A 23,131-nucleotide genomic window follows, 5' to 3' on the forward strand; every position below is an offset into this window, starting at 1 on the left:
TGACTCACTAATTGCACCGGGCCCCTTTGCAGCTTTTTCTAAAACATAAAGCCCGTATAGAGAATTAAAATATATTATATATGTTTAATTTGTGTTTAAATATTTAAGAAATATTTTATTAAATTTTGTTACACAAAAATGATTGAAGTTCCTTGTTATCTATTTACCAGTTGTAATTTGTAACGATTTCTCTTTATTAAAAATGTGTTTTTGGTATTGTTGAATAAGAGAATAGTTTACTCGTTATTGTAGATTGGTTTCGTAATTATATTATGAGTGGAAATAGTCGAGAATATTTGTATAATATATGCTTTAAAGAATTTATAAGAATATTTTAGTTTCTTGCCATAACAATTCACGAAGATTTACCCTTGAGATTAGTTTATAATTATTATTTAAAGATTTTGTAAGTTCCTAACTAAATATTGTTTAATACTCATACTTAAATACTTAAGAAGTATTGTAATTGTATAAATTGTAGTTTTTCATTATTTTCATTATATAATACCATTTTTGTTGTTATCAAGTTTTCAGTAATTTGATATTTCTATTTATATATAGTCGCATACTTTTTGGGTACAATCTACAAAAATATCTTTAATTTGGAACTCGCATTCAAAGAAGTTTATTTCCCATAAAGTTTCAACTAATAAACATGAGATGTAGTAACAGACAGAAATATTCAATTAGGTATTTGTTGGTAATTATAATTTTCTTTTATTTATGTTTAACTGCAAATATTTGCTGCCACTTTTTGTAATCGAATTCCATCAGCAAGTCCATTATCTGTTGTTCCCAAACTATTTGCAGCTTTTGCTGTTCAATTGCCATTACCCACGGTATCAGTTGACACGCGATTTAAGTCCCGCGCTCCCAGCTCATGTGACCAAATCATCGGGCACTTCTTTATCTGGAACTGTTACTGTGTCTGTCTGGCAGTCGGCATGTCTGTCTAGCTGTCAGTTTGGTGTCTGGAGCAACGTATGTCAGCATGCATTATTTAAATGGTTACGGCCCACATTTTAGCTGCTGTTTGTTTGCTTTTCGGATGGATTCTTCGTAGCTCTGTGTATAAATAATATATAGTAGCTCGCACAGTTTGTTCCCAATATGCTTTGTGGGCCTTGACCTGCTTCCAGGATTATTTAAATTACTGACACTGCGAAATTAGCACAGAATTTAAGTTATTTTAAAGGGATATCAATAAACCAATCTTATCAACGGATGAAACTTTCATAAGCCGGAATCAGTTTTGTTTAATTTCAAAAAATGGGAACGCAAGGCACAGACAATGAAATAAAATTACAATGTATTTTAGGAACAGAAACCATAAGTGTACACTGCATTGAGTGGCTTGGACGTGCCTTAACGAATTATCATGATTGGAGTGCAAAAAACAGTTGAACTTATTAACTAAACCTTAAATGTAGGCTGTTGTCTTTCATAAAGTAATGCACTTAAATACTTTTCGCTTATCAAAAATTTACCATCTTAAATTGATTCGTGGCCTCAGCCATGAACGTGCATTGCGAATATATACAAAATAGATCGAAGATACTATAATATACAATACTAAAAGGTATATACTGTCTGTGCAGCGGAGTCTAGGCTATGTGGGGTCAAATCAAGCCATGGCCATGATTTCAAATATTGTATAAACTTGTGCGCTTAGAGCCTAACTAAGTTACATTTATATGTATATGTATGCGTCTATCTGTATGTGTGATTACATTAATAATTTACATAATTTACTCTGTGCAAACTAATGATAGTCGTTATAAAGAGACGACTTAAACACAAGTTTGTACCTGTACAACTGGTCAAAGTCGTGGACACTTTGTGAGCTCACTCGCTGCGTACACAATCGTATAGCAATCGTATTCGCATATATTTAACTAAGCCTAACTACACTTGGACAAAGTGGCGTCCCCCGTTCTACGGGCGCACCAGCAGCTTCTCTATAAACGCCAAATTCGTATTCCCGTAGCGTGTCTGGTTGAACGGCAGAGCAGCCGGATTCTTTTTCGTCTGTGTGTGCCAGGTGAGTATCTGCGGACACAAGTATAACAGTTAGGCGATTAGTTGTCTAAGCATAAGCGGAACTCGGGATTACCTCTCTGCACTCGTCGGCCAGCAGCTCAATCTCATTGTTCTGCAGCGGCGCCAGGCTGCGCAAGAACCCATCCTCCTCGTAGCCCGGCTTGAAGGGCATCTTCGCATACGGACGCTCGTGCAAGAATTTGACGCTTACCGCAAAACCGGCCATATCGACGGGATATTTGCGTCCACCTATCCAGCCATCGTAGTAGCCATCCAGTTTGCCCTCACGTATAATGGGACTGCTGACACCAGTTTTGGTCACTAGACCCACTGGCCACATAGACACCTTTTTGGTATAACGCATCTGAGAGACGATATTTTCAGATTTAGAAAAATTGACATATCGCGAACTTTCTTAGCTAACATTTAAATCTGCAAGCATTATTGTTAAAATTGAAAATCGCATAGAAAGGCGTTAATTAAGTAGCGCTTCTCTATGCGCTTTTCAATTATTTAAATAATGCTTACGGATGGTAATGTTATTTTTGAGTGCATTTAATTTTCTGCGACCTTTTCAGTACACACCTGTTCAAATATGTTAACATCGTAGGTGTTATCATCGTCGGCAAAATATAGAACCCCCTCGGTGGCATTGGCGCGCAGATAATCAAGTCCTCGATTCCGATTGGAGACACCGCGGGGCTTGGCACGCTTCGTCAGCTTATACTGCTCGGGCATAGGGGCTGTGTGGAAGGTTGTTAATAGCACGCGAATGAAGGACAAACATTTTAGGTACAATACTCACCGACCAGGTACTCATAGGGCACACCAATGCGGTCCAGGGTGTGGGCGACCAGCGGGTTGGTCTTGTTGGCATCCTCGATAACCAGCCAGAGCAGGTTAGGCACATGCTTCAGGGTGTAGCCGAGTCGTGTTAGCTCCGCCAGCTGTTCGGGGCGTCGATAAGTGGGCGTGATGATGTACAATGGCGGCTAAGATGGGCAAGAGTTGAGGTATTAACTAATGCCATGAAGGGTCTATATTATTGTCTATTAGGGTGTGTGTTTACATGCGTAACGCGGCCTGAGCTCCCGTTTTATGAGCAATTATGCAAATTAATCCACAGCCAAGCAGTTAACTAGTTGAACAGTTGACTAGTTGACCGGGTTTAGCTGCGTGTCGGTATTCAGTTGGGTTACCCGTTATACTATAAGCAGGCCACTCAAATGGCACACTCGCACACACACACCTACACACACGCTGTAAATGCTGCTGGTGTGGCAAATAAATATACATAGCCGCCGCGCACTGTGCAAATTGTCCATTGTTGACACACAAAAATGCATTCAAATTTATTTGCAAAACAAACACAGACACTCAAATAAATGGAAGAGCACTGAAGCAGAGAAATGCAATTCAAAAAAAAATATAAATATACATAATATAAAATAAAATAATATTAATAATGGACTTGCATGAAAAGTAATAGTATTTTAGCTGTCTGACCAAGTTCAGGTTCCGAACCATATATCACTTAATGTTGGTTTCAGTTTTGGATTTCGGTATAGGAAATAAATTGGAACTAGTTCAAATATTGTCGTTGGAACAAGTGGAATATACGTGGAAATGGGAAATTAGCGCTAAACACAAAATACTTTAGTGAAATTGGTAAATCAAAATATACTATTTAAATATAAATTATTGTAATTACTAATATTGCTATTAATATTAATTATTAATATTATAATTATTATTTGAATTATTATTATTACTACATTTATAGAATTAATTCGTACAGCTACTTGAAATTTAATTACAGTCATTCCTGGTGTAATTTGTTTTAATTTAATTAGCTAAGCTTGAATCAAATAAATAAATAAATATAAAATATGTCGAACCAATGGAGCCGGCCTTTGACATTGAGTGCAGGGCATTCGTAGACATTGCAACTAGTAACTGAGAGAAACTCACAAATGCGCGAATCTTTTTCAATTGCCTTGCATTTACCATGCATTTTAGAATCTGGATCATCACGGTAAGACCTCCTACCCTACCCGCCTGCCCGCCCTGGCCAGCACGCCGTTTGGAAGTGGAACACCCCCTTAGCATGGTGCCGTTCAATGGCGGTAGATTCGGTTGCTTTCATTGTTGTTCGTGGTTTCGGTTTATAGGTTTCAATGTGCAATGAGCAATTTTTAAATTAGACTCATGCAAATTTCGTATACAGAATCATTTTGTTTGCACATTATTTATAATTTGGGTGGCATGGTGAGTGCCATCTGATATATTGCAACTGATTAACCTAAAAAACCATGCACCAGTTTATAATGCAAACAACTGCAATGCAATTTCTGTGTGTAGCTTGGTTCAACAAATAAAGTAATTTGCGCGGCAGACGAAGTCCCATTTCATAGCCATATTATGCACAAATTGCATATATTCAAAGGCATAATACATGTTATTAACAGAAACTCGAACTGAACAATCAAACAGAATTAACTCAACAAACAACGCGGCGAAATTTCTGAGCTCATCAGCTGATGACAATGCCAACGAGTTGGCTAATTTATTATGGAAAGGACATTTGCCAAGACACAAGCACACAACATCAATCAATCCATTATTTGTCTGTGTATTGTATTAGCTGCAGGTACATAATTGAGATTGGAATACGCTAGACATAGTCGCATTACATTTACCACACCCTACGCTACAGTGTTGGTAAACTAAAGAATAAAGCATAAGAGCTTACATCATATTTGTTCTGACTGACTGAATGACAAATTGATTGATGATGATGCCTACAGAGCTCAAGCCGCCGATGTGGTTTGGAAAAACTTGACTTTAAGAGTGAATACTAGGTAGAATGCTAATAGTTTAAATATATATATATATATATTCATTTTTTATATTTTAACAATCAATATCAATCAACTTGGAAAATTCTGCCACTAGCATGGCAACAGAACTGCATGGACTCTAGAATTTCTAACCAGATGTAAACTTTAAAGTAATGGAAAACTGTAACCCCCCCATAACCCCTTGCTGTAAATATGAAAAGCACTTGTGCTCTGCAGCCGGGCAACTTAAAAAAGCAATTAAGAAAATTGGAAAATGGTTAAAGTAAAGAAACAAACAGAGGCAAAGCAATGAAGCAGACAGCTGCACAAAATATTGGTAGCAAGTGCAAAAATTCCCATTAAAATTTACAACTACAATATTTCTAACTATGTTCCACCCTATTCACCCTGGACTTCAAGAAAATATGTGAGCAAACTATAGACAGACTAAATATATAGTATGACTTTAACATGCATAAGCACAAAAATCAGATAAGTCGACAATGCAGCAATGATGATTAGCGTAAAAAATAGGTTTGCAAAATTTAAGAAAAAATGTGACTTAAAATTAGTTTAATATTTTGTTAGTAAGTTTTTGTTGTTCGAGTATGTTGAAAACACAACAAAACAATATTTACGGGCTCGGAAACGGCAACAAATGTTGAACGAATTTTATGAACGGCGCCCATTGCTTTTCCTATTGTGTTGTGGGCGTGGCCGGGTTGGGTTGTTGTTTTAAGTTTTTGGGCTGTTGTTGTTGTAGACAGAGCAGCATTGGCAACTGTTGCTGCTGTTGTTGTTGTTGTCGTTGTCGTGCTTGTTGTTGTTGTTGTGGAGATGCTTTTGTTGTTGGCGTCGGATGCTGATGACAATGTCAGTGGCAATGAAACCGTCGAGTAGAAGGACGACCCAGAGGCAGAAACCAAGTTGGATGCGGAGGATGAGGAGGAAGAGTCTGTGGCATTTGGCCCATGCACCTGTACCAGTCCCTGTCCCATTGTCAAATTAATGGACGTGGAGGAGTTGTTCAACATAGGCGCCCACAAATATGAAGCGATGTATGACGATGATGACGATGATGATGATGATTTTTCTGGATGCTACATCATTTGTTAATGCATATTGATGTTTTTGGTCCAGTTAGGCATATGTTAAGAACAAGAACAAAAGACACACACTGTAATATGAGACTTATGTATAGATGTTTATATATTTGTTAATAGGTTTTCCTAAGGAACTAGCTAGTGAAAATAAAACTAGGTTACAGACCACAATTTTCTAAAAATTTTTAATTTATTGTCTAGATATAGATTTAAATAAATAATATTTAGTCCTAGTTCTGAATAGATGGTATATTTGATAATAATTATATATATATATATATATAATTTTTATTCCTTTTTTTTCCTCTATATTTTGAACTCTGTCTAGTTTTGGCATTGCCGAAAGAAGCGATTAGAGGAGCAACTATCGATAATTAACATAACAAATGCATTTCATAAATCATGTTAGTTAAAGGTTGAACTGAAGTTAACTGCGTCGCGAGAAGCAATTGGAGAAGCGAATATCCGCTTAGAAGACAACTCTTCAGCTTCTACAGATTTGTTATTGTTGTTTTTATTTCTGCAAGCTTTCATCTTTCAAATATTCTTGACTGATTCAATGTACAAGTCTGTATTAAAGTAACTCCGGTTGTAAACAGATTCGAGAGCTTTTCGCGTTGCACTTTGGAAAACAAGGGATAAGTTTCTATCTCCATCCAACATATTTGGCATTGCTTATATTATTTTCCGGCAAAAGCTATTGTTTTTAAATTAGATAGCAACTGGACAATAAACCTCAACCTAAACATACGAGCATGCAACTAATTGTTTAATCTGCTTATCACTATATGTAGATATATTATGAATGCATGTATTCAAAGTGCGTAAATCTAATTGAATGTGAGCTCTAGATATCGACGGTAATTGTCGGGGTTGGTTTTTATTACTTGGCTGGTGCTGGGTCTTATCAATAGCGTTATCAATAGCTATATCTGTAACTTTCTATTAATGGGTGGCACAGCCGTTCATTTGGGGCACTCACCTTGACGACCTCGTTGGTGGCGAGGGGCTGTCGGGACATGTGGTATTGGTAGAGCACCATATAGATGCAGGTCGTGGCTACGAATATGGTCAGGTACATTTTAATAGATTTTCCCAGCGCCATTTTGTTGCTGAGATTTGCATTCACTTTCGAATCTTTGGCCTGTGGCAGAAGCATTTGTTGATTTACCTTTAGTTGTTCTTGTTGTTGTGTTTAGGTTTTTGGTGTTTTTTTTTTTTCTTTCTTTTTTTTTGTTTTGCTTTGGTTTTTTGCGTGTTGGTTTTGTAAATCTTCTTTGGTATTTTGATTTCATTCGTTTGGTTTTGGTTGCAACTTTTCAATATTAAATTTTTCTTTTGCTGATTTTAGTATTCTTGCTTTATTCTTGATTCGCTTTGCCAGCATTATTCTCTGTATGTTTGACACCTTTTTTCTCGCTTATTCCGATTGTGTTACGCTGTGGGCGGCTTTTCTAGGTGAGCGGCAGAATCAAGTGCCAGCTACGCAGTGTTATCTAAAGAAATTGCAAATTTATTATAAATTTACATTAACAAAAAGGACGTTTTTCCTAAAGTCGTCTCTAAAGTCTTGTTGTTTTTAGAGAATATAAGTTCTTTATTCTTTTCGAATATCTAAGAATTTTTGACTCACATTTATTTATCTTTTGGCTCAACGAACACCTGTAAAAAATAGAGAACATTCAATGAATTATTAGGCAATCGATCATAGAAAATTAAGAAAATACAATTTTTATAGCAACGCTCGGTTTACAGCGGAAATGCTGAAGTTACGAGACGATTTTTATAAATATTTATAAAAAATGCATGACATTAATTAACCAAAAAGCATTTCATCATTTTAAATGGGCAGCTGCTGAACTGAGTGCAAGAGTGTAGATAATGCTATCGAGCCCAAATAAATACATAAAATATATATTTAAAAAAAAAAAGAACAAATTGAAATGTTATCAATTAAACTTGAAGCAGGCAAAGGGCAACAGAAATTGGCTTACGAATCAATACATCAAACGACGTTAATTATGCTTGATGTACTGACAACTAATTGGGGGCCTGGTGGAGGAGGAGAAGGAGTTACCTCAATGATAAAGAACTGTAAACGATAACAAACTGTGTGTTACAAGTGCCAACGAGAGTCCCTCTAATTAATTGACACTAACTTCCAAGAGATGCAGAGATTGAGAAGACATCTCTGCGTAGGCAAATATTTGTTTTACGTCATAATTGTTTAACACTTTTGGAGAATATTCTATTTATAGATATCAATTTTATTTTCAGCTTTGGCAAGCGCTAATGGCCCATTGTCGAACATTTAACTACATTTTTATCACTTGCACTAACAGCTGCAGACTTCTAACCACTTTGCGTATTGAGAGGGAAGTGGGTTAGTATGAGAGTTCGACTTGTGTCGAGCCTGAATACCCTGTAGACACAATGTCGAAGAGTTTGTCTATAGAAACAATTCTCATTTAAGCAAAATGTATTCATATCAATAGTATTTAGCATAAATTAAGTTTTTGGTACTCTTGATTTCATTACTTGAGATAAAATGAAAAAAGCGTATACATATGTATATATATTAGCTATGGGCTCTTTAGTTGGAATTTCTCGATAAAGCAGCGTTTCACGATTCCTCCCTCTTTTTTGTTATTTTATTTATTTTTTTAATGTACAAACTCTTTCAATTATGTGTGGGCGTGGCCAGTGCTTGTTCGCATGCTTAAACATTTTAAAAATCATTTTGCCAGTTGCTGATATGAAAGTTCATTGGCCAATTTTCAAAATTGTTTTTGCTGCGCTTTCAATTCCGTTGGCCAAAGTTGGGCGCCGCTTTTGCATATAGCGAAAGCTGGTGCAAAGTTCTTATAGCGAAAACTTTATGAAAATGCAAGCATAAGGGGTATAGGAACTTAAGTTTGCAATTAAGGCGCGCTCGGGGGTCAGTCGTTAAGTTGAACATTGTTTTTAGCTAGTTGAGTTGGGTATTCGGGAAGAAGTGCTTCGGATAAAAAGCATCTACAGGAAACAGCGAATGGTAGACACACATATTATAGCCCCTTTTTAGTGTACATTTACTCTTACAGGGTATTTAGTTCAATTTCAGTCTAAATGCAATTCAATTTCAGGCGATTGTAAGCCCGCAAATATAATATATATTGCAAATCTCGTTTTGCCCTGCGGCAATCGCTAACATTTTAATGAATGAAATGGCAAAATGCGCAAAGGGATCAAGCGAAAAGCGTCCGAATCGCAAAAGCTTTAAATGAAAATTCATTTTACAACATATCGAAACAACAACAAAACCAAAAACTAAGCAAAAGGCTTTGTAAAAACAATTTCGTGTCAGAACTTAACCCATTTACATGACAATCCCGACCGCCCTCTGCGCTGACAAAATTACAAAAGAATAATAAAGAAAATGCTGCACCCACACACACACGCCCACACACACACACACGCCCACACACAACAACAGAGAGCGGCATAAACAACAACAAAATGCAGATAGATATTAAAATGTGGGCGTGGCAGCGGGCAAAGTGGGGAAAGAAAAATACCACAAGTGGGCGCAAAGTGGAGAAGTCAGTCGCCAGGGTAAAAACAAAAAACAAAAAAAACAAGAAAAAAAGGATAAGTTTGGCACGCCGAAGATTAAATACCCTTGTAGACATATGCATTTTTTTTGGATAAGTGAGAATAGTGCAGCTCAAAAATGCTTTGGTTGTTGAAAATATCTTTGAAAACAGAATATTCTGCCATATAAGATCCTACTATTCCACCGATCTTTTCTATAGGAGCTATATAATATAGTGGGGGCATAGTAAAACCTATAAATGCCAAGTTTAGGTATGATATCTTGATAAACAAAAAAGTTTTCCATACAAAAAGCAACTTTTGGAACGATTGTCAGTTATATGATTTAGTGATCCGATTCCGAGCCGGTTTCCACATTTGTACTGCCTGACGGACCCATATATAGTTTCAAGACGATAGCTTTGAAACTTAGAGACTAGTTTTCATACAAACAGACAGACGGACCGAAGGTCAGACTATATAGACATGACTATATCAACTCGGCTGTTGATGCTGATCTAGAATATAAGTATATACTTGATGGGGTCGGAGATGTCTCCTTCTACGCGTTACACATTTCATGACAAAATTATAATACCCTCTACAAGGGTACACAAACTGAAACGACAGAGAACTTTCGACCCGGATGCCGCTTTATAGTGGTATGCCAGAAGCGTCCTTGAATATGACATTATAATTTCTGTGTAGAAAAACACACACAGTTCGTAGACAACAAATTGCCATAACTTTCTAGCTTTATACTCACACAATTCTTTTAAATGTATACTTTAAATTCAGAGATATTTTCATTTTTTTTTTATATTCATCTGAATATTAACTCTTTTTGCCTCATATATAATTGGGGGATCTTATTTTTTTAAATACTGTGCCGGCATCTATTTAAGCTGGCTAAAGATTAATCTGAAAATGATTAAATTTAAAATATATTTTATTGCATTCATATTCGATAGATAATCTAAAAGAGACGAGTGCTGCCCAAATAGCTAAAGCATTGTAATATAATGACTGTAAGCATTAAAGGATAAATTTCTAAGCTGTCAAACAAGTTTTTATAGGATATATTAAAAAGATATCAACCTAGTTTATTAAATAGAAACTGCTAACTGTGGTCTAAAGCAAAAACAACAATACAGCCAGACACTTGCCTGGGACTCGAATTCCGATTGCATTAAAAAACATATTCGTAGATTATCCAAATATTCATAATTTTCTCGCTGCAAGACTTAGCCAAAGTGGCGACGGATAATGCTCTTAAAATGTGCGATGTTCATTTATATTTGCGGCAAGGACAACTTGAATAGTCCTTTCAAATGCGCTTTCAGCTCTATTTCAATTTACTTCATTCATAATCCCGACGCCAGGCGAGGCTGCCAGCTCGTAAAATGTGCCCCACTGTGCTGAGCTGTGTGCAGCTCTCAGCTGGATGATTCCATCTGTGGGCAGCATCAACAATTGCGTAATATTTGTGGGGAGGCACGTGCTTGCCCAGACTCAGACACAAGCACAAAGAAGCCATGTGGAAGAGCAAAAGTGAAACCGACTCATGTGAAGGAGCAAACTCTTCGCATGATTTGTGTTGGCCCCAATCCCTGACCCATGCCCACATATCCGCAACCATACCGAGCACACTCTTGCCACAAAACTTATTGCATTTGTCCAAAATGTAAGCGAATTTGGGAGCGACGCCTCCATTTGGGCCACCGAAATGGTTGTAAAGTCGCTGGCGAAATCATATTTCAAATTTAATGGATTAGCAGCCGATGCCAGCGAGAACTGAAAATTCCATACCCGGAATATCTTCATGCCCCAATGAGTTATAGTGTATCAAGCGCGTTCATATATCAACTAATATAACAGCTCCAGCACGTGCTCGACGTATTTTATGGAATGTATTTTAGTGAACGAAATGAAATGGAGCCTTTAAATATAATGAGAGTTTCGTTTTTATAGATATGCAATTAATATGGCTATTAAAATGCAATACATAATCATTTAATGTTTACTTTGGTAATTGGTTTATTGTTCGGACTTTTCTATTATCTTATTGATTTTCGTGTTTAAACATATTTCGGGCTATATTTATTTTATATTTTATGCTGAGCAAGTTTCACTAAGCACCAGTTTGAACTGATTTGAATGATTCACTCTTTATACTCGCTATTTGTTTGCCCACAAAGTATATTTAAGCTTTTTATCAACATTTTTACGTTCACGATATATATATGCAGTTATCAAATAATTTTCGTTATGATTATTGGGCTAACATTTATAATATCTGGCCCATTCAAAGTTACTTAGCAGTTAAATGTTCAAATCAAACTGATGAAATCAAATTAGTCGGGCGGGCGAAAGGCTTATCGCCAACCATTCTCAAATAGCCTAACAGTGGGAAAACGAGCTAATTTTGACTAGAAAAAAAGATAACTAGCGAATATTAATTTTTTTTCTGGCTAATTTTGATGATAGAACTTTTTAATTAAGAAATATTCTAACTTAATCGCATTTTAATTAAAAACTTGAAAATCGCAAATCAGCTTACTTGATATTTTCGACATAAATAAAAGTTGAAGTGATCTGTATATACTATATAAACTAACTACTTTTCAAATTTGCCGACTCTAGCTCTTCATACGTTAGAGATATGCTCAAGAAACAGAATATTGATATCGATTCTTATCGATTTCTTGGAAACAGAAAGCATTGCAAATTATCGAAACCAAGCTCGTACTGAGCGGTTCCCGGGATGAACTAAGTTCCAGCTCTTATAAGTTTTAGACCGACGAGATTACGGACAGGCTTGATGATGACAGAGCCTATATTATTTATGGGCTATACCATATGCATAAATATACCAAACCCTTTATTCATTTTAAACATATTTAACATTTGACAAATAAATAGGACAAGATTTTCATAGGTTTATTTTTCCTCAAATGGTTGCATATATAGCCCATTATACTGAGCTTGAAAGCATTTTGTGAATTTGTCAGCAGAACAGAAGACGACTAAAAAGCTGTCATCAATCGAAGGCACGCACAGGCCCGATAGCCACAAATTGTCTGTCGTCTCTTTTTTGGGGGGCCAGCCAATGGGGCAACTGTTGCGCCCCCATAATTTGTCTGGGTGTGGCCCAAGTCAAACTGAGGCGAAAACCTAGCCGAAAACCGGAACAGTTTATAGAAGTTGAAGACAAATAGGTGTGAATGATTTTTAAAGGAACATTGAAATATTAAAGATAACACACAACAGTTTGTCAGTCACTCAAGCATAAAAAAAAACAAGACTAATCTAAAAAAAAACTCAGGAGTGGCCAATTTTGGTTGAATATGTGCAATTTATTGAATCTGAATATACTATATAAGAACCTTCATATCAAGTTTGGTGTATCTAACTCTGATTACTTTCGAGCTATGCTTAAAAACGTATTTCATTTTTATCATTTATTATTATTGCGTGATTCCATTCGAGTCATATTGTTGGTATTTTGACGGAACGGAATGCTAACTTTCGCCTTATCAATTAACCCCGGAAATCTGCTGCAAGGGCAAGAAAAAGTTTTATTTTACAGCTGACGATCAAATTAGGGATTTCGTCGCCTTCACTAATGCGTCTATAACACGTTATCCAAAGCTGATTTTTATGATTTTTATAGAGACAATCAGCTATCTGTGTAAGCTGCCATATATTTATTCAGGTTGATAACAAATAGTTTAGCAAAATTTGACGTCTAAGGGGTACATACTGATATTAATATATAAAGTTCCACTTTTAAGGAAAGTCATTAAATGAAATTGAATACTGACGAGAATGAACAAAACAATTATCAGTTGATTATTATACCCTAAACCAATTGAAAAGAATCAATTGCAGAGAGTATAACAGTTTTGTGGAAATGTATGTAACAGGCTGAGAGAAGCATCGCCTGGTCGACATCAATAGCCAAGTAGATCTAGCCATGTCCGTCCGTTTGTCCGTCTGTCCGTTTCTCCATCTGTCCGTCCGTATATATAAACATGTCGATCTCTGAACCTATAACAGCTAGAGACTCAAAGTTTTGAACGGAGATCCTAGTGCCCGCACAAGTTTGTTTTCGACAATCGATAACTTGCCCTGTTTCCAAGAAATCGATAATTATCAATGTCGAAAATCTGTTTCTAGAGTATTTGTCTTAGGTTTAATGAGCTAGAGTCACCAAATTTGATGAAGTGATGGAAGAGGGAAGTCACATTTTTCTTTTAATTTGTTTTTAATAATGCTAGTATATCTCTTTGGCCATTAAATGGGTTACAGTAAAAGGGAAAGCTGCACTTGGTGTTTGTGGAAGAGGCTTCAGGGTAATCCCCAGTCAGAGACTATCGTCTGGAGCACTCTTCATTGTTTATTTATTACAAAGCTGAGAACTCATTAAAAAAACACAGAGTACTTTGGCGAATCGTATGTCTAAAAGAGACGAATAGCAAGGCGACTTTTGCCAATATGTGATAAGAATGTTGTATATTATTATTTACATAAGCAGCGCTGTTACTATATAACTAACTATATAGAGATATAAGTATAGAGACTTGTTCGCTTAACCCATTAGCATTTGTTTTCTATAGGACGGTTGCGGTTGGGTTTAGTTTTCATGCATGTGTAAAGTATTGTTCTTTCTGATAACAATAAATTTATCATGTGTTAAGGCTTCGTTTGACTTCCATTTGTGTTGTTGTTCTTTTGTTATTGTTGTTGTTGGTTGTGATGTCGTGCGCCACAGAGTCTTGCTGTTTGTATTCTATTCATGTTCTGCATGAACAGCATAAATAGCGTTTTATATATATATATACCATATCCATACACTTATATATTGTAGATATACGAGTGTGCATGTATAATAGAGCGGAAGTTTCGATCTACATGTGGTTATACTCGTACACTATGTACATCATATCGCAACCGACTCATGTTGTGGCAAGTTTGAAATACAAAAGAGTGAAATTTCAAACTAGTAAAGATTATTTGATGAGGCTTTGGTGGTCAGAAACCTAAGCTTTAAATTCGGTAATAGGGTTCCTAACAAATTATTACATAATGCGCATAATAAATGTTTAATTTGATGATTCATTTTATTCTATTTTCTTGTAGCTTATTATTTAATATATTTCAAAGTCGTACGGATTTAAAATATTCTATAGCTTTAACAGAAAATATCGGAAAGAATAATAGCTATTTTTAAAACATTCTATATTTAAAGAATAAACTTCTTTTCTAAAACCAACTGGAGCCTAGATATAGCTTCCATTTAAATTTATGTGTATGTTAAGGCTTATAATATTTGGCAATCCCTAGAGAACAAATTGCTCTTATAGTTTTCATTGCCTCGAGTTTTGAAGGCCCTATTATGTACGGTATTTAATGGTATTGTGCAAATGGTAAAGTCTCTGATCTATTAAGTATATATGTATGTTCTTGATCAGCTTCAACAGACGAGTTGATCTCGGTAACTCGAAGAGCTCGATACTAGACATTGTGACCTCACAGATCAGTTTTTTCTTTTTTTTTTCAAATAATAAAATGTTAAAAACAAATTATTTTTTGCAATCTTTAAGCAGTTCAAGCTGATCTTTGACATGCGTTTTTTTTTGTTCCCGACCTACTGCATATCAGTTATCAGTTTGAGCAATTTTGGAAGCCCGAGCTTCGATGCGATTTTTACATTTCAGTCTACTTTCGTACGTACTAAGTTCAGTTGAGTTTGGCATATGAATTCCATAATCAGAGTGCAAGCAAAATGAAATTGGCTGTGTTTCTATTATATATGCTATATATAAGCTTTATGCTGGTCATAGATGAAGCGCAGGCTAACGAAAATGAGGTGAAATTAAATATTTATTTGAACTGCAGTAATCAAATCCTACTTTTTTAATTAGTCTTGTTCGGCAACCAGAAAAGCAGAGGAGGAGTGCGGAGAGTACACCTACAAAGCAGTGAGACCATTGTTAAAGTATATACATCAGATGAAGGAGGCAATTGACAACAATAACAATATTATTGAAAGCAAAGACAGAGAAATTAAACAACTGCAGGAAAAACTAAACCAACGTAATGAATTCGTCATCGAGCAACAAACAGCTCAGCTAGATATCTACAATAAGGCAATCAAAGAGCTTAACAGCAATGTGTTATCGATAAAAGAAGAAATGGGTAAACTCAAGACTAATGATTGTGAAAATCAGTTGGCGGAACAAAGGAAATCAATTGATCAAAAGGACCAACAAATATTCAAAATCGATAACGAAAACAACATGTGCACCAAGAAATTAACAAGCTGCGAAGAGAAGCCCGATTGCAGCAGTTTTACTTACATCGCAGGTGATCCGGATGTACTTTATGATAATGCGACAGCAGGTCCTGGCTGGATTGTTATCCAACAGCGAATCAATGGCAAAGAGGACTTCTATAGGAATTGGGCCACATACCGTGCCGGCTTTGGAAGCTTTGAAGGCGACTACTTCTTAGGGCTTGAGAGGATTCATCGCTTGACGAGCGCCCAACCCCATGAGCTCTACATACATATGGAAGGATTCGATGATAACATCACATACTACAGATATGAACAATTTGCCATCGCTGGAGAGAACGCTCAATACAGACTGAACCTCTGTGGTAAGGCTGGGGGCAATGCGACCTATAATGAGCTATATTACCACAACAATTGGCAATTCAGCACATACGATCACAATAATTGTAACTGTGGCCTCAACTGCGCGCATTCAGACGTACGTCGTGGTGGCTGGTGGCACAACAGCGCTTGTGAGAACAGGTATAAGTTGCTTCCACATTGTCAAAACAATTTAATTATAAATACTTTCTTTTTCAGCAATTTAAATGGCAAATTCTCTGATGTGGGCGCGGCGAGTGGCATGTATTGGGATCCTTACAAATCATTGAAAAAAGTCAAAATGCTTATTAGGCCCAAAAACTATGCAAAATGAAATTAAATAAAAAATATATAATAAAGCCTGAGGACTCAACCAGGCTTTATTATACAACCTATAAAAACTTTATAAAAAAAAAAACATTTATATATATATATAGATATAGATTGTGTGTGATGAGATAATCGGTTTTTATTGCCAAATCAGAATTTTCCATTTCCTTTGGCAAATGCAGCTGGCAATATCATCCCTTTCCCCTCCCCGCACTCATTCAGCAAGGGTCGAAAAGTGAAAAATTGTTGAAATTGCCAATCGAATTAGAAATGTAGAAACAAAACAGAGACAGAGAAAGCGAGAGAACAATCAGATATAACATTGTGAGAAGTTGCAATGCAGGCAAAATTCGCCTAAAGTCTCTGGCGCAACGCGTTCAAGTCGCCTGAAACTTTGGCTCGGGGACCGAAATAGGGGCAAACACAGAGAGACGGAGACCCACTTGTCAAGCCAACAGGAGCAAGTGGCAACCGCATTCGAGCAGAGTCCTTGAGCTCGCCATGGGCGGGCGGTGAGGGGGGCAGCTGCGGCACTGGCCGCTGATGACACAAGGAAGTTGGCAGCCAGCGAGTCAAGTGATTCAGCGGCATGCGAAAGTTGCAAGCAAAACAAAGACGCAGAAAATTGAAAAAGCCTGCAGTCAGCCCCCTCCGAACCACACATTGAAACAAGTTAAACAGCATAGAAACGGAGAGCCGAAGATTAAATACCCTTGCGAATATATACTCTATATGCAGCAGTATATATATATGGTATCTAAACTCGGTATGTTGTTAATTCCAATATTTCAAACAGATCAAGCTATGCACAAACTCTTAGTTTGTATCACGTTTTCTCCACCGAACTTTCTCTCCTTTCGGGAACCTTTATACCTTGGATACCTTCGGGAACTCACCGACCATTCCCAGCTATAAGTAGGTGCATAGTTTGACGAACAGGCTAATAAATTCCTTCGCATCACTATCTCTCTACCCTATCTACTTAATACTCTATATACTAGTATACATTTCTTTACTTTCTTAATATCTAAGTATAGTGAATATTTCAAATTTATTAAAACATTTAAAAACCTTTTCATCTATTGGGAAAGAGATATGCAAAGTTGTTGGACAAACAAAAATATGATGATGCAAAGGAAAGCTCATTTTATGATCGTTTGTTCCAATTGGATATGAAGTATTAGGACTCGCAATGACTGTGAAGTATTGGAGTTTGCATAAGATATCTTGAAAACAAAAATACTTTCTTAGTATTAACTCAGTTTTCAATGGGGTTTTTCTATAAAAGCAGCTAAATGATATTGCAGACAAATCCGGATCTATGACAAGTTTTACCATATCGAATCGGCATATCTAGTTAGAGGGAAGGGTATAAGCTCCCTAAGAGTGCCCGACTTGCCACAAATCATGTAGTAGTTGGATACCCTGTGTTCACTTGTAACTCGAATTCAATTTAGGTTTATGTTGTGAAAATATTGCCATGGTCCGTCCGTTGTGCCGCGACAGTTGCTTGGAATTGCCTACTCAACTCCTTGGGCCCTGCAGGCACGCAGTTGTCGTTTTTCATTCGCATAGGCGCTGCAAATAGCTTTGGAAATGGCATTTTAAAAATTTAATTGCCAATGCTGGCAGCAAGGCCAAGGGGCAGTACGTGGGGGCAGTAGGAGCTGGGGCGCAGTTGCTCAACCGCTTGTGTGTCTGTCTGTCCAGGGCAAGTTGCAAGTCAGCTCCGGGGTTTTCTGTGTCATGTTTGTCAAATTGAGTAAAGTCCTTTTCCTGCTCGTTGTTGATATTCATGTCCTGTGCCAGTCCCCGTCCCAGTCAAAGCCATTCCATTCGCTACAACTAACGTTGCTGCCTCGGGCTGCAACGCTTGGAATCTGACGGCAAGTCCATCAAATGACTTGCGTGTTCACGAAGCGACCCCGGAACCGCCCAACCGGAAAATTCTTAGTAGAAAAACAATTTTTCTCCAGCGACATACTAAATGTAATAATGTTTTAAATCGAATCTTAGAATTCCGGGAAAAGCTATCAGCATCAAAAAAATCGAAGAAAAAATCACAATTTCTCCTTGTCATCAAGGAAAATATATTTATAGTCAATATATAACATGTTATTTTAACGTGTTGACAGCTAGGCTAAACTCTCAATATAAAATCAAAATTCAAGGAATAAATCGCCATGTAACGTATAATAACAGCTTGTGCGATTAAAAAAAAAACCTATTAAAGACGTCAAAAGCTCGAAGTCTCATATTTGATGTATTTTGAATCATATTAATACTGAATACATTAGTTGTTGGTGTCTTTATTCCTATTGAAATGTAAAAGCACATTAATTTGTTTTCCGTTAGGAAGGAGAGATACCCACACTTCAATGATAAGAGTCGCTACATTATTCCCGAACTTTTTAAAATTAGGCATGCAAATCGGGTCTTAACCAAAACGCCATAGGAAAATAGCCCAGAAATTGCTTTGGTTCAAAAGAAACAACTTTTTAGACAATATTTAAGATTTAAGATAAAATTTAGCACGCATTTAGTATTAATTAGTATTTAGTAATCGTTACAATGGGCAATTATAAATTCGAATTTTTAATAGAATTTTTATTTCTTTCATTTAAATTTTGAAAATGTAGCCACAATCTGGGTTCGACGATTAAGTAAAAACCTGCCCAAAGGCTGGGAGCTGGTTCTAATCATGAAATAGCTCACGCGCCGTTTTTAAGGACAATCAATTTATTTTTTTCAAAAGTTCTCTTTAAACAATCTTAGGCAGATTTGAAGTTATTGTTTATTTGCAAGATTCCAAGTTTACAACAATTATTATAGGCAAAACAATATGATTAGATTGCAGACATGCTTGAAATCAGAATAGGATAAACAAGGGACTTGGGTCTCGGGTATGCCTTTTATGGGCCAAACATAATATGCAAATGTCTGTTGGGAATGGAGCAGAAGGGGGTTGGGTTCTTGGCCTGTTGACGGGCCTGCCCCTCAAAGCATGTGCGTGCAAAATCTACGCGCACAAAATTTATTAACAAAGGCCCCCCCGAGGTGCGGTTGAGTGTAAGGGGCAGAGGGCGGGAGTGTGAGCGAGATCAGGTCTCGCACCTATTGGGCGTTATAGAGACAACATGCAGGAGGCGTTTCGGCACCCTCGAGCCCTCGGGACGGACGCAGTGCGGCTGTCAAGCACGGCCCGTCCCCTGCCTGCTCCGGTTAATGGAATCTTGTGTGTGTATGTGTGTGTGTGTGTTTGTGTGTGTGGACCCCGAGGAGTCGTGTAATTTGTGTCACGTTTTAATTTTTCACGCCGCAAAGGGCGCTCGGCAGAATATGGTAACTAACACATACATATGCATTTATATGCGTGCTCCTGTTTATGCAGGACCTCCGCTCGCCGTGATTATGACAATTAAGATTGTGTACAGCCCATGTTTAGTTACTGTTTTTTTTTTTCTTTTTCTAAACTCAAAAGAGTTTATTGTTGAGCTGTATTTAAATACTTGTTTCGTGTTTCCGTGCAATTATTTTTGTACTTTTCCCTAGACTTTCGAGCAGCGTTTATGTTATTCTCTGAGTTGAGAGCAGGGCAGCTTAACGTGTGTTTTCAAAGGGATTTCCGCTTAAAACTGAGCTGCCGAATAATCTTTTTGAAGATAATTATGGGTGCTAAAAAAGAAAGATTTTAGCGTTTAACACGATTTTATATTTGCTTTCTTGCAAAGGAATTTGAAAGCCATTTTAAAATGAAGGGTACATATTTAGAGAACTTATACACATTTTTAAAAAAAAGTATGCTAGCTTATTAGGCAATTTTAACTATTAATTGAAAAAACAAACCATTACAGGAGCTGCTAAAATATTGTCAGGAACCATTAGTATATATATTCTGGCCTGTCTTTCAGCTGAAACATTTTCTCAAACCTCTTACTTATATAGCTAGGCATTAGTCCTGGCATCGAGTATATATGTATTCAAGACAAGTGCCACATACAGATTGCAATGTTTTTTTTTTGAAAGACCAGCTAAAAAGCAGTTCGTTTGCCTGACTGGCCACAAAAGATGACAAAATATGTCAGGGCAGCGTTTTAGCCATTTGAAATGCTTTTCACACCGCACTCCGAAGACCTCCGCAGTCCGAATTCTGTCAACTGGCAGCTGAAAGTCCTTAAGAGAAACTACAGCATAAACTAAACAGACAAAAGTGACCGCAGGCAACGTTGGTTCTGCTCTCACACACTCTCTCTCTCTCTCTGTCTATCTCAATCTTCTTCTTTTTGTCAATTGAACAAAGCTCAGGCGATATTTTGAAGAGGTAGAAAAATATTGTAACTACAAATTGTATCTTTTATTTACTTAAGTTAAAGGTATTTAGTGGAATACTAAAAATAAATCATATATGCATGATTGTTAAATTTTGATAGCTCTTAAGAATTTTTAGAATATTTAGGTATTTCTTTGATATTCCTTTTTATTTATTCTATAGTTTATATATATATATCAGTCATAACACGTGTCTGGAGGATTATTCCTTAACAACTATTGAGGACTTATAATTCCATGTAGTATATTTATATTTTTATATTGAAAATTCAGATTAGTTGACAAAACTTAAAAACTAAATAGTTCGATTAGCAAATAAACGTTTTCTCATACATTTAAATCATCGAAATTTTTTAACAGTGTCATTTAAAATTAGAGACCCACCTAAATAGACTTTTCAATAATCTTTGAGTTGGGCATTTGTGCGATGCAGTTTTATAATTAGCTTCTCTCAAATCCCTAAAACAGTTCTCCCTCCTCTACTGCCTGCACCCCTCCAACCCCTCCACTTAACAGTTCATTTTTCTACGACCTGCCACCCAATTAGCAGCTGCTTAGCTAATTTCAAGGCGAGCGCCAACTGTAAAACAACACACGGCACTAACAGAGAAGATACACACAGACACAGGCAGACACACACGCACACAGACAGTCGCATGAGAACTCACCTCCAGCATTGGATGGCTCCCAGTTTGTTGGGCGAAACACGAACGTATCGCACGGCAGCGGCGACACTTTGGACGCCCCCCGCCTGTTCCATGCTCATTAGGCTCCAACCCAGAGGCAACTTTCAATTTTATTTCGGCGGATCATTTGCCGGCTGACAAAGGGGAGTTGGCGTTGCAGATGCGGATGCGGATGCAGTTGTTGTTGTTTTTACTTTGTTTCTCTTTTTTTAACGGTTCTTTTTGGCCACGTTCGATTTGGACGAGCTTTCGTGTCGTTTGCTACACAAAAAGGAAATACAAATAACATAAGCTGCGGCTCGTGATGTTGTTGTTGTTTCTGTTTCTTCTGTTGCCAGAGCAACTCCAGGGCGCAAATAAACTTGCGAACAGGAGCAGCAACACAAAAAAAAATATAACTAAAAGTCAGGTGTGAGCAAAACGCGCGCCCCTTTTGCTCCACCTCTTTACCTAACAATGTGCGCGCACACACATAGCCGAAAAGTGTAAATAGAATAGTAAAAAGTGTAGGGAAATGAAACAGGAAAAAGTGGCAACAGTACAACAACAACAACAACAACAACAACACAACGGCAGCAGCAGAAGCAGCAGCACACACGCACGCGGAATAGGAAGAAGGAAAATCGAATGAGCCGCTGGGCGAGCGGGCGTGCGAGATAGGTAGAATAGAACAAGAGAGAGTGGGAAAGAGAGAGAGAGAGAGAGCGCGCGCACACAAGAGCCTGTGGCCGAGAGGCAGTGTCTGTGATGCCAATAACAAAACTTTTGCCTTGCCCTTTTGCTGTTTTGTTTGTTTCACTTTTCACAGGATGCGGCATTTTGAATACTTATTCGATTTGTGCACACACATATGTATTTCAATTTTCCAATTGCGACACACAGAAACACACACCGTTAGATTGAAAGGAGTTGTTACTAAAAACTTTGGCTACTTTTTTAAGGGCAACACTCCAAACGCACTTTGCGTTGTCCAGGCGCGCCAACAGCTAGGCTAGAACTAACTGTAGATTTGATGCGACGGCAACGAAACGCTCCCGCAAACGTCCGCACGTACTGTTATTCCGAATGCGACTGAAAGCAAGCAAAACGAAACGGAAACAAGAAACCGCTGCACGACAGCAGTTGATACCCATTTACACTGCGCGTCAGAAATTTATGTTTGCATGAATTATTTTCGTCTTTTCTTTTTAATAAGCAAATGTGACAAATACATACAACTTTAAAAAAAATTAATATTTTATAGCCCGGTTACTATTTAACACAGACCACAAAATGCAAGCTGAAATTACGGCTTAATGTTATGCGATTCGGCGTATGTATGTAGGTGTATACTGTAAAAGGCTTGCAGCAGCTGTGCTCACATTAACAGCGCGTTACAAGCAGTGCACTGCTTTACGTTACCAACCAATGTTAATTCATACTGCGCGCGATTTGAATTCATAAAAATATAAAAAATGGGAAACATTAATAAAAACTACAAAAATAATTATAAATCGACAATAAACATTGGAACACCAGAGTGAGGGCATACAGAGATACATAGACACGTACACACATGCACATGCACACAAT

At 37.2% G+C, this 23,131-nt stretch overlaps 2 protein-coding genes across 4 annotated transcripts; one reads left to right on the forward strand and one right to left on the reverse strand.

Moving 5' to 3' along the window:
- Window positions 1–1,287: 1,287 nt before the first annotated feature.
- Window positions 1,288–22,636, reverse strand: GlcAT-P (Glucuronyltransferase P). 3 transcript variants are annotated; one of them, XM_064689172.1, is made up of 9 exons: window positions 22,452–22,636; window positions 21,542–21,820; window positions 7,617–7,645; window positions 6,966–7,479; window positions 5,519–5,980; window positions 2,846–3,032; window positions 2,626–2,783; window positions 2,114–2,404; window positions 1,288–2,049 (listed from the first exon to the last, which is right to left on the reverse strand). In XM_064689172.1, exons 4-9 carry the CDS (start codon window positions 7,140–7,142, stop codon window positions 1,936–1,938), a joined length of 1,389 nt encoding a protein of 462 aa, XP_064545242.1. In that variant the 5' UTR covers window positions 7,143–7,479; window positions 7,617–7,645; window positions 21,542–21,820; window positions 22,452–22,636; the 3' UTR covers window positions 1,288–1,935. The 3 variants fall into 3 exon arrangements, with proteins under 3 accessions (XP_064545242.1, XP_064545243.1, XP_064545244.1); XM_064689173.1 differs by having other exon boundaries at window positions 22,408–22,636; XM_064689174.1 differs by lacking the exon at window positions 5,519–5,980 and having other exon boundaries at window positions 22,452–22,635.
- Window positions 15,571–16,457, forward strand: LOC135433354 (angiopoietin-related protein 7-like). The gene is made up of 3 exons (XM_064689372.1): window positions 15,571–16,219; window positions 16,281–16,366; window positions 16,434–16,457. Exons 1-3 carry the CDS (start codon window positions 15,571–15,573, stop codon window positions 16,455–16,457), a joined length of 759 nt encoding a protein of 252 aa, XP_064545442.1.
- Window positions 22,637–23,131: the final 495 nt, after the last annotated feature.

The sequence above is a fragment of the Drosophila montana genome, unplaced genomic scaffold (genome assembly GCF_035044405.1).
Source record: "Drosophila montana isolate Dmon_TW-CO22-7 unplaced genomic scaffold, ASM3504440v1 contig_3217_1, whole genome shotgun sequence".
Lineage (NCBI taxonomy): Eukaryota > Metazoa > Arthropoda > Insecta > Diptera > Drosophilidae > Drosophila > Drosophila montana.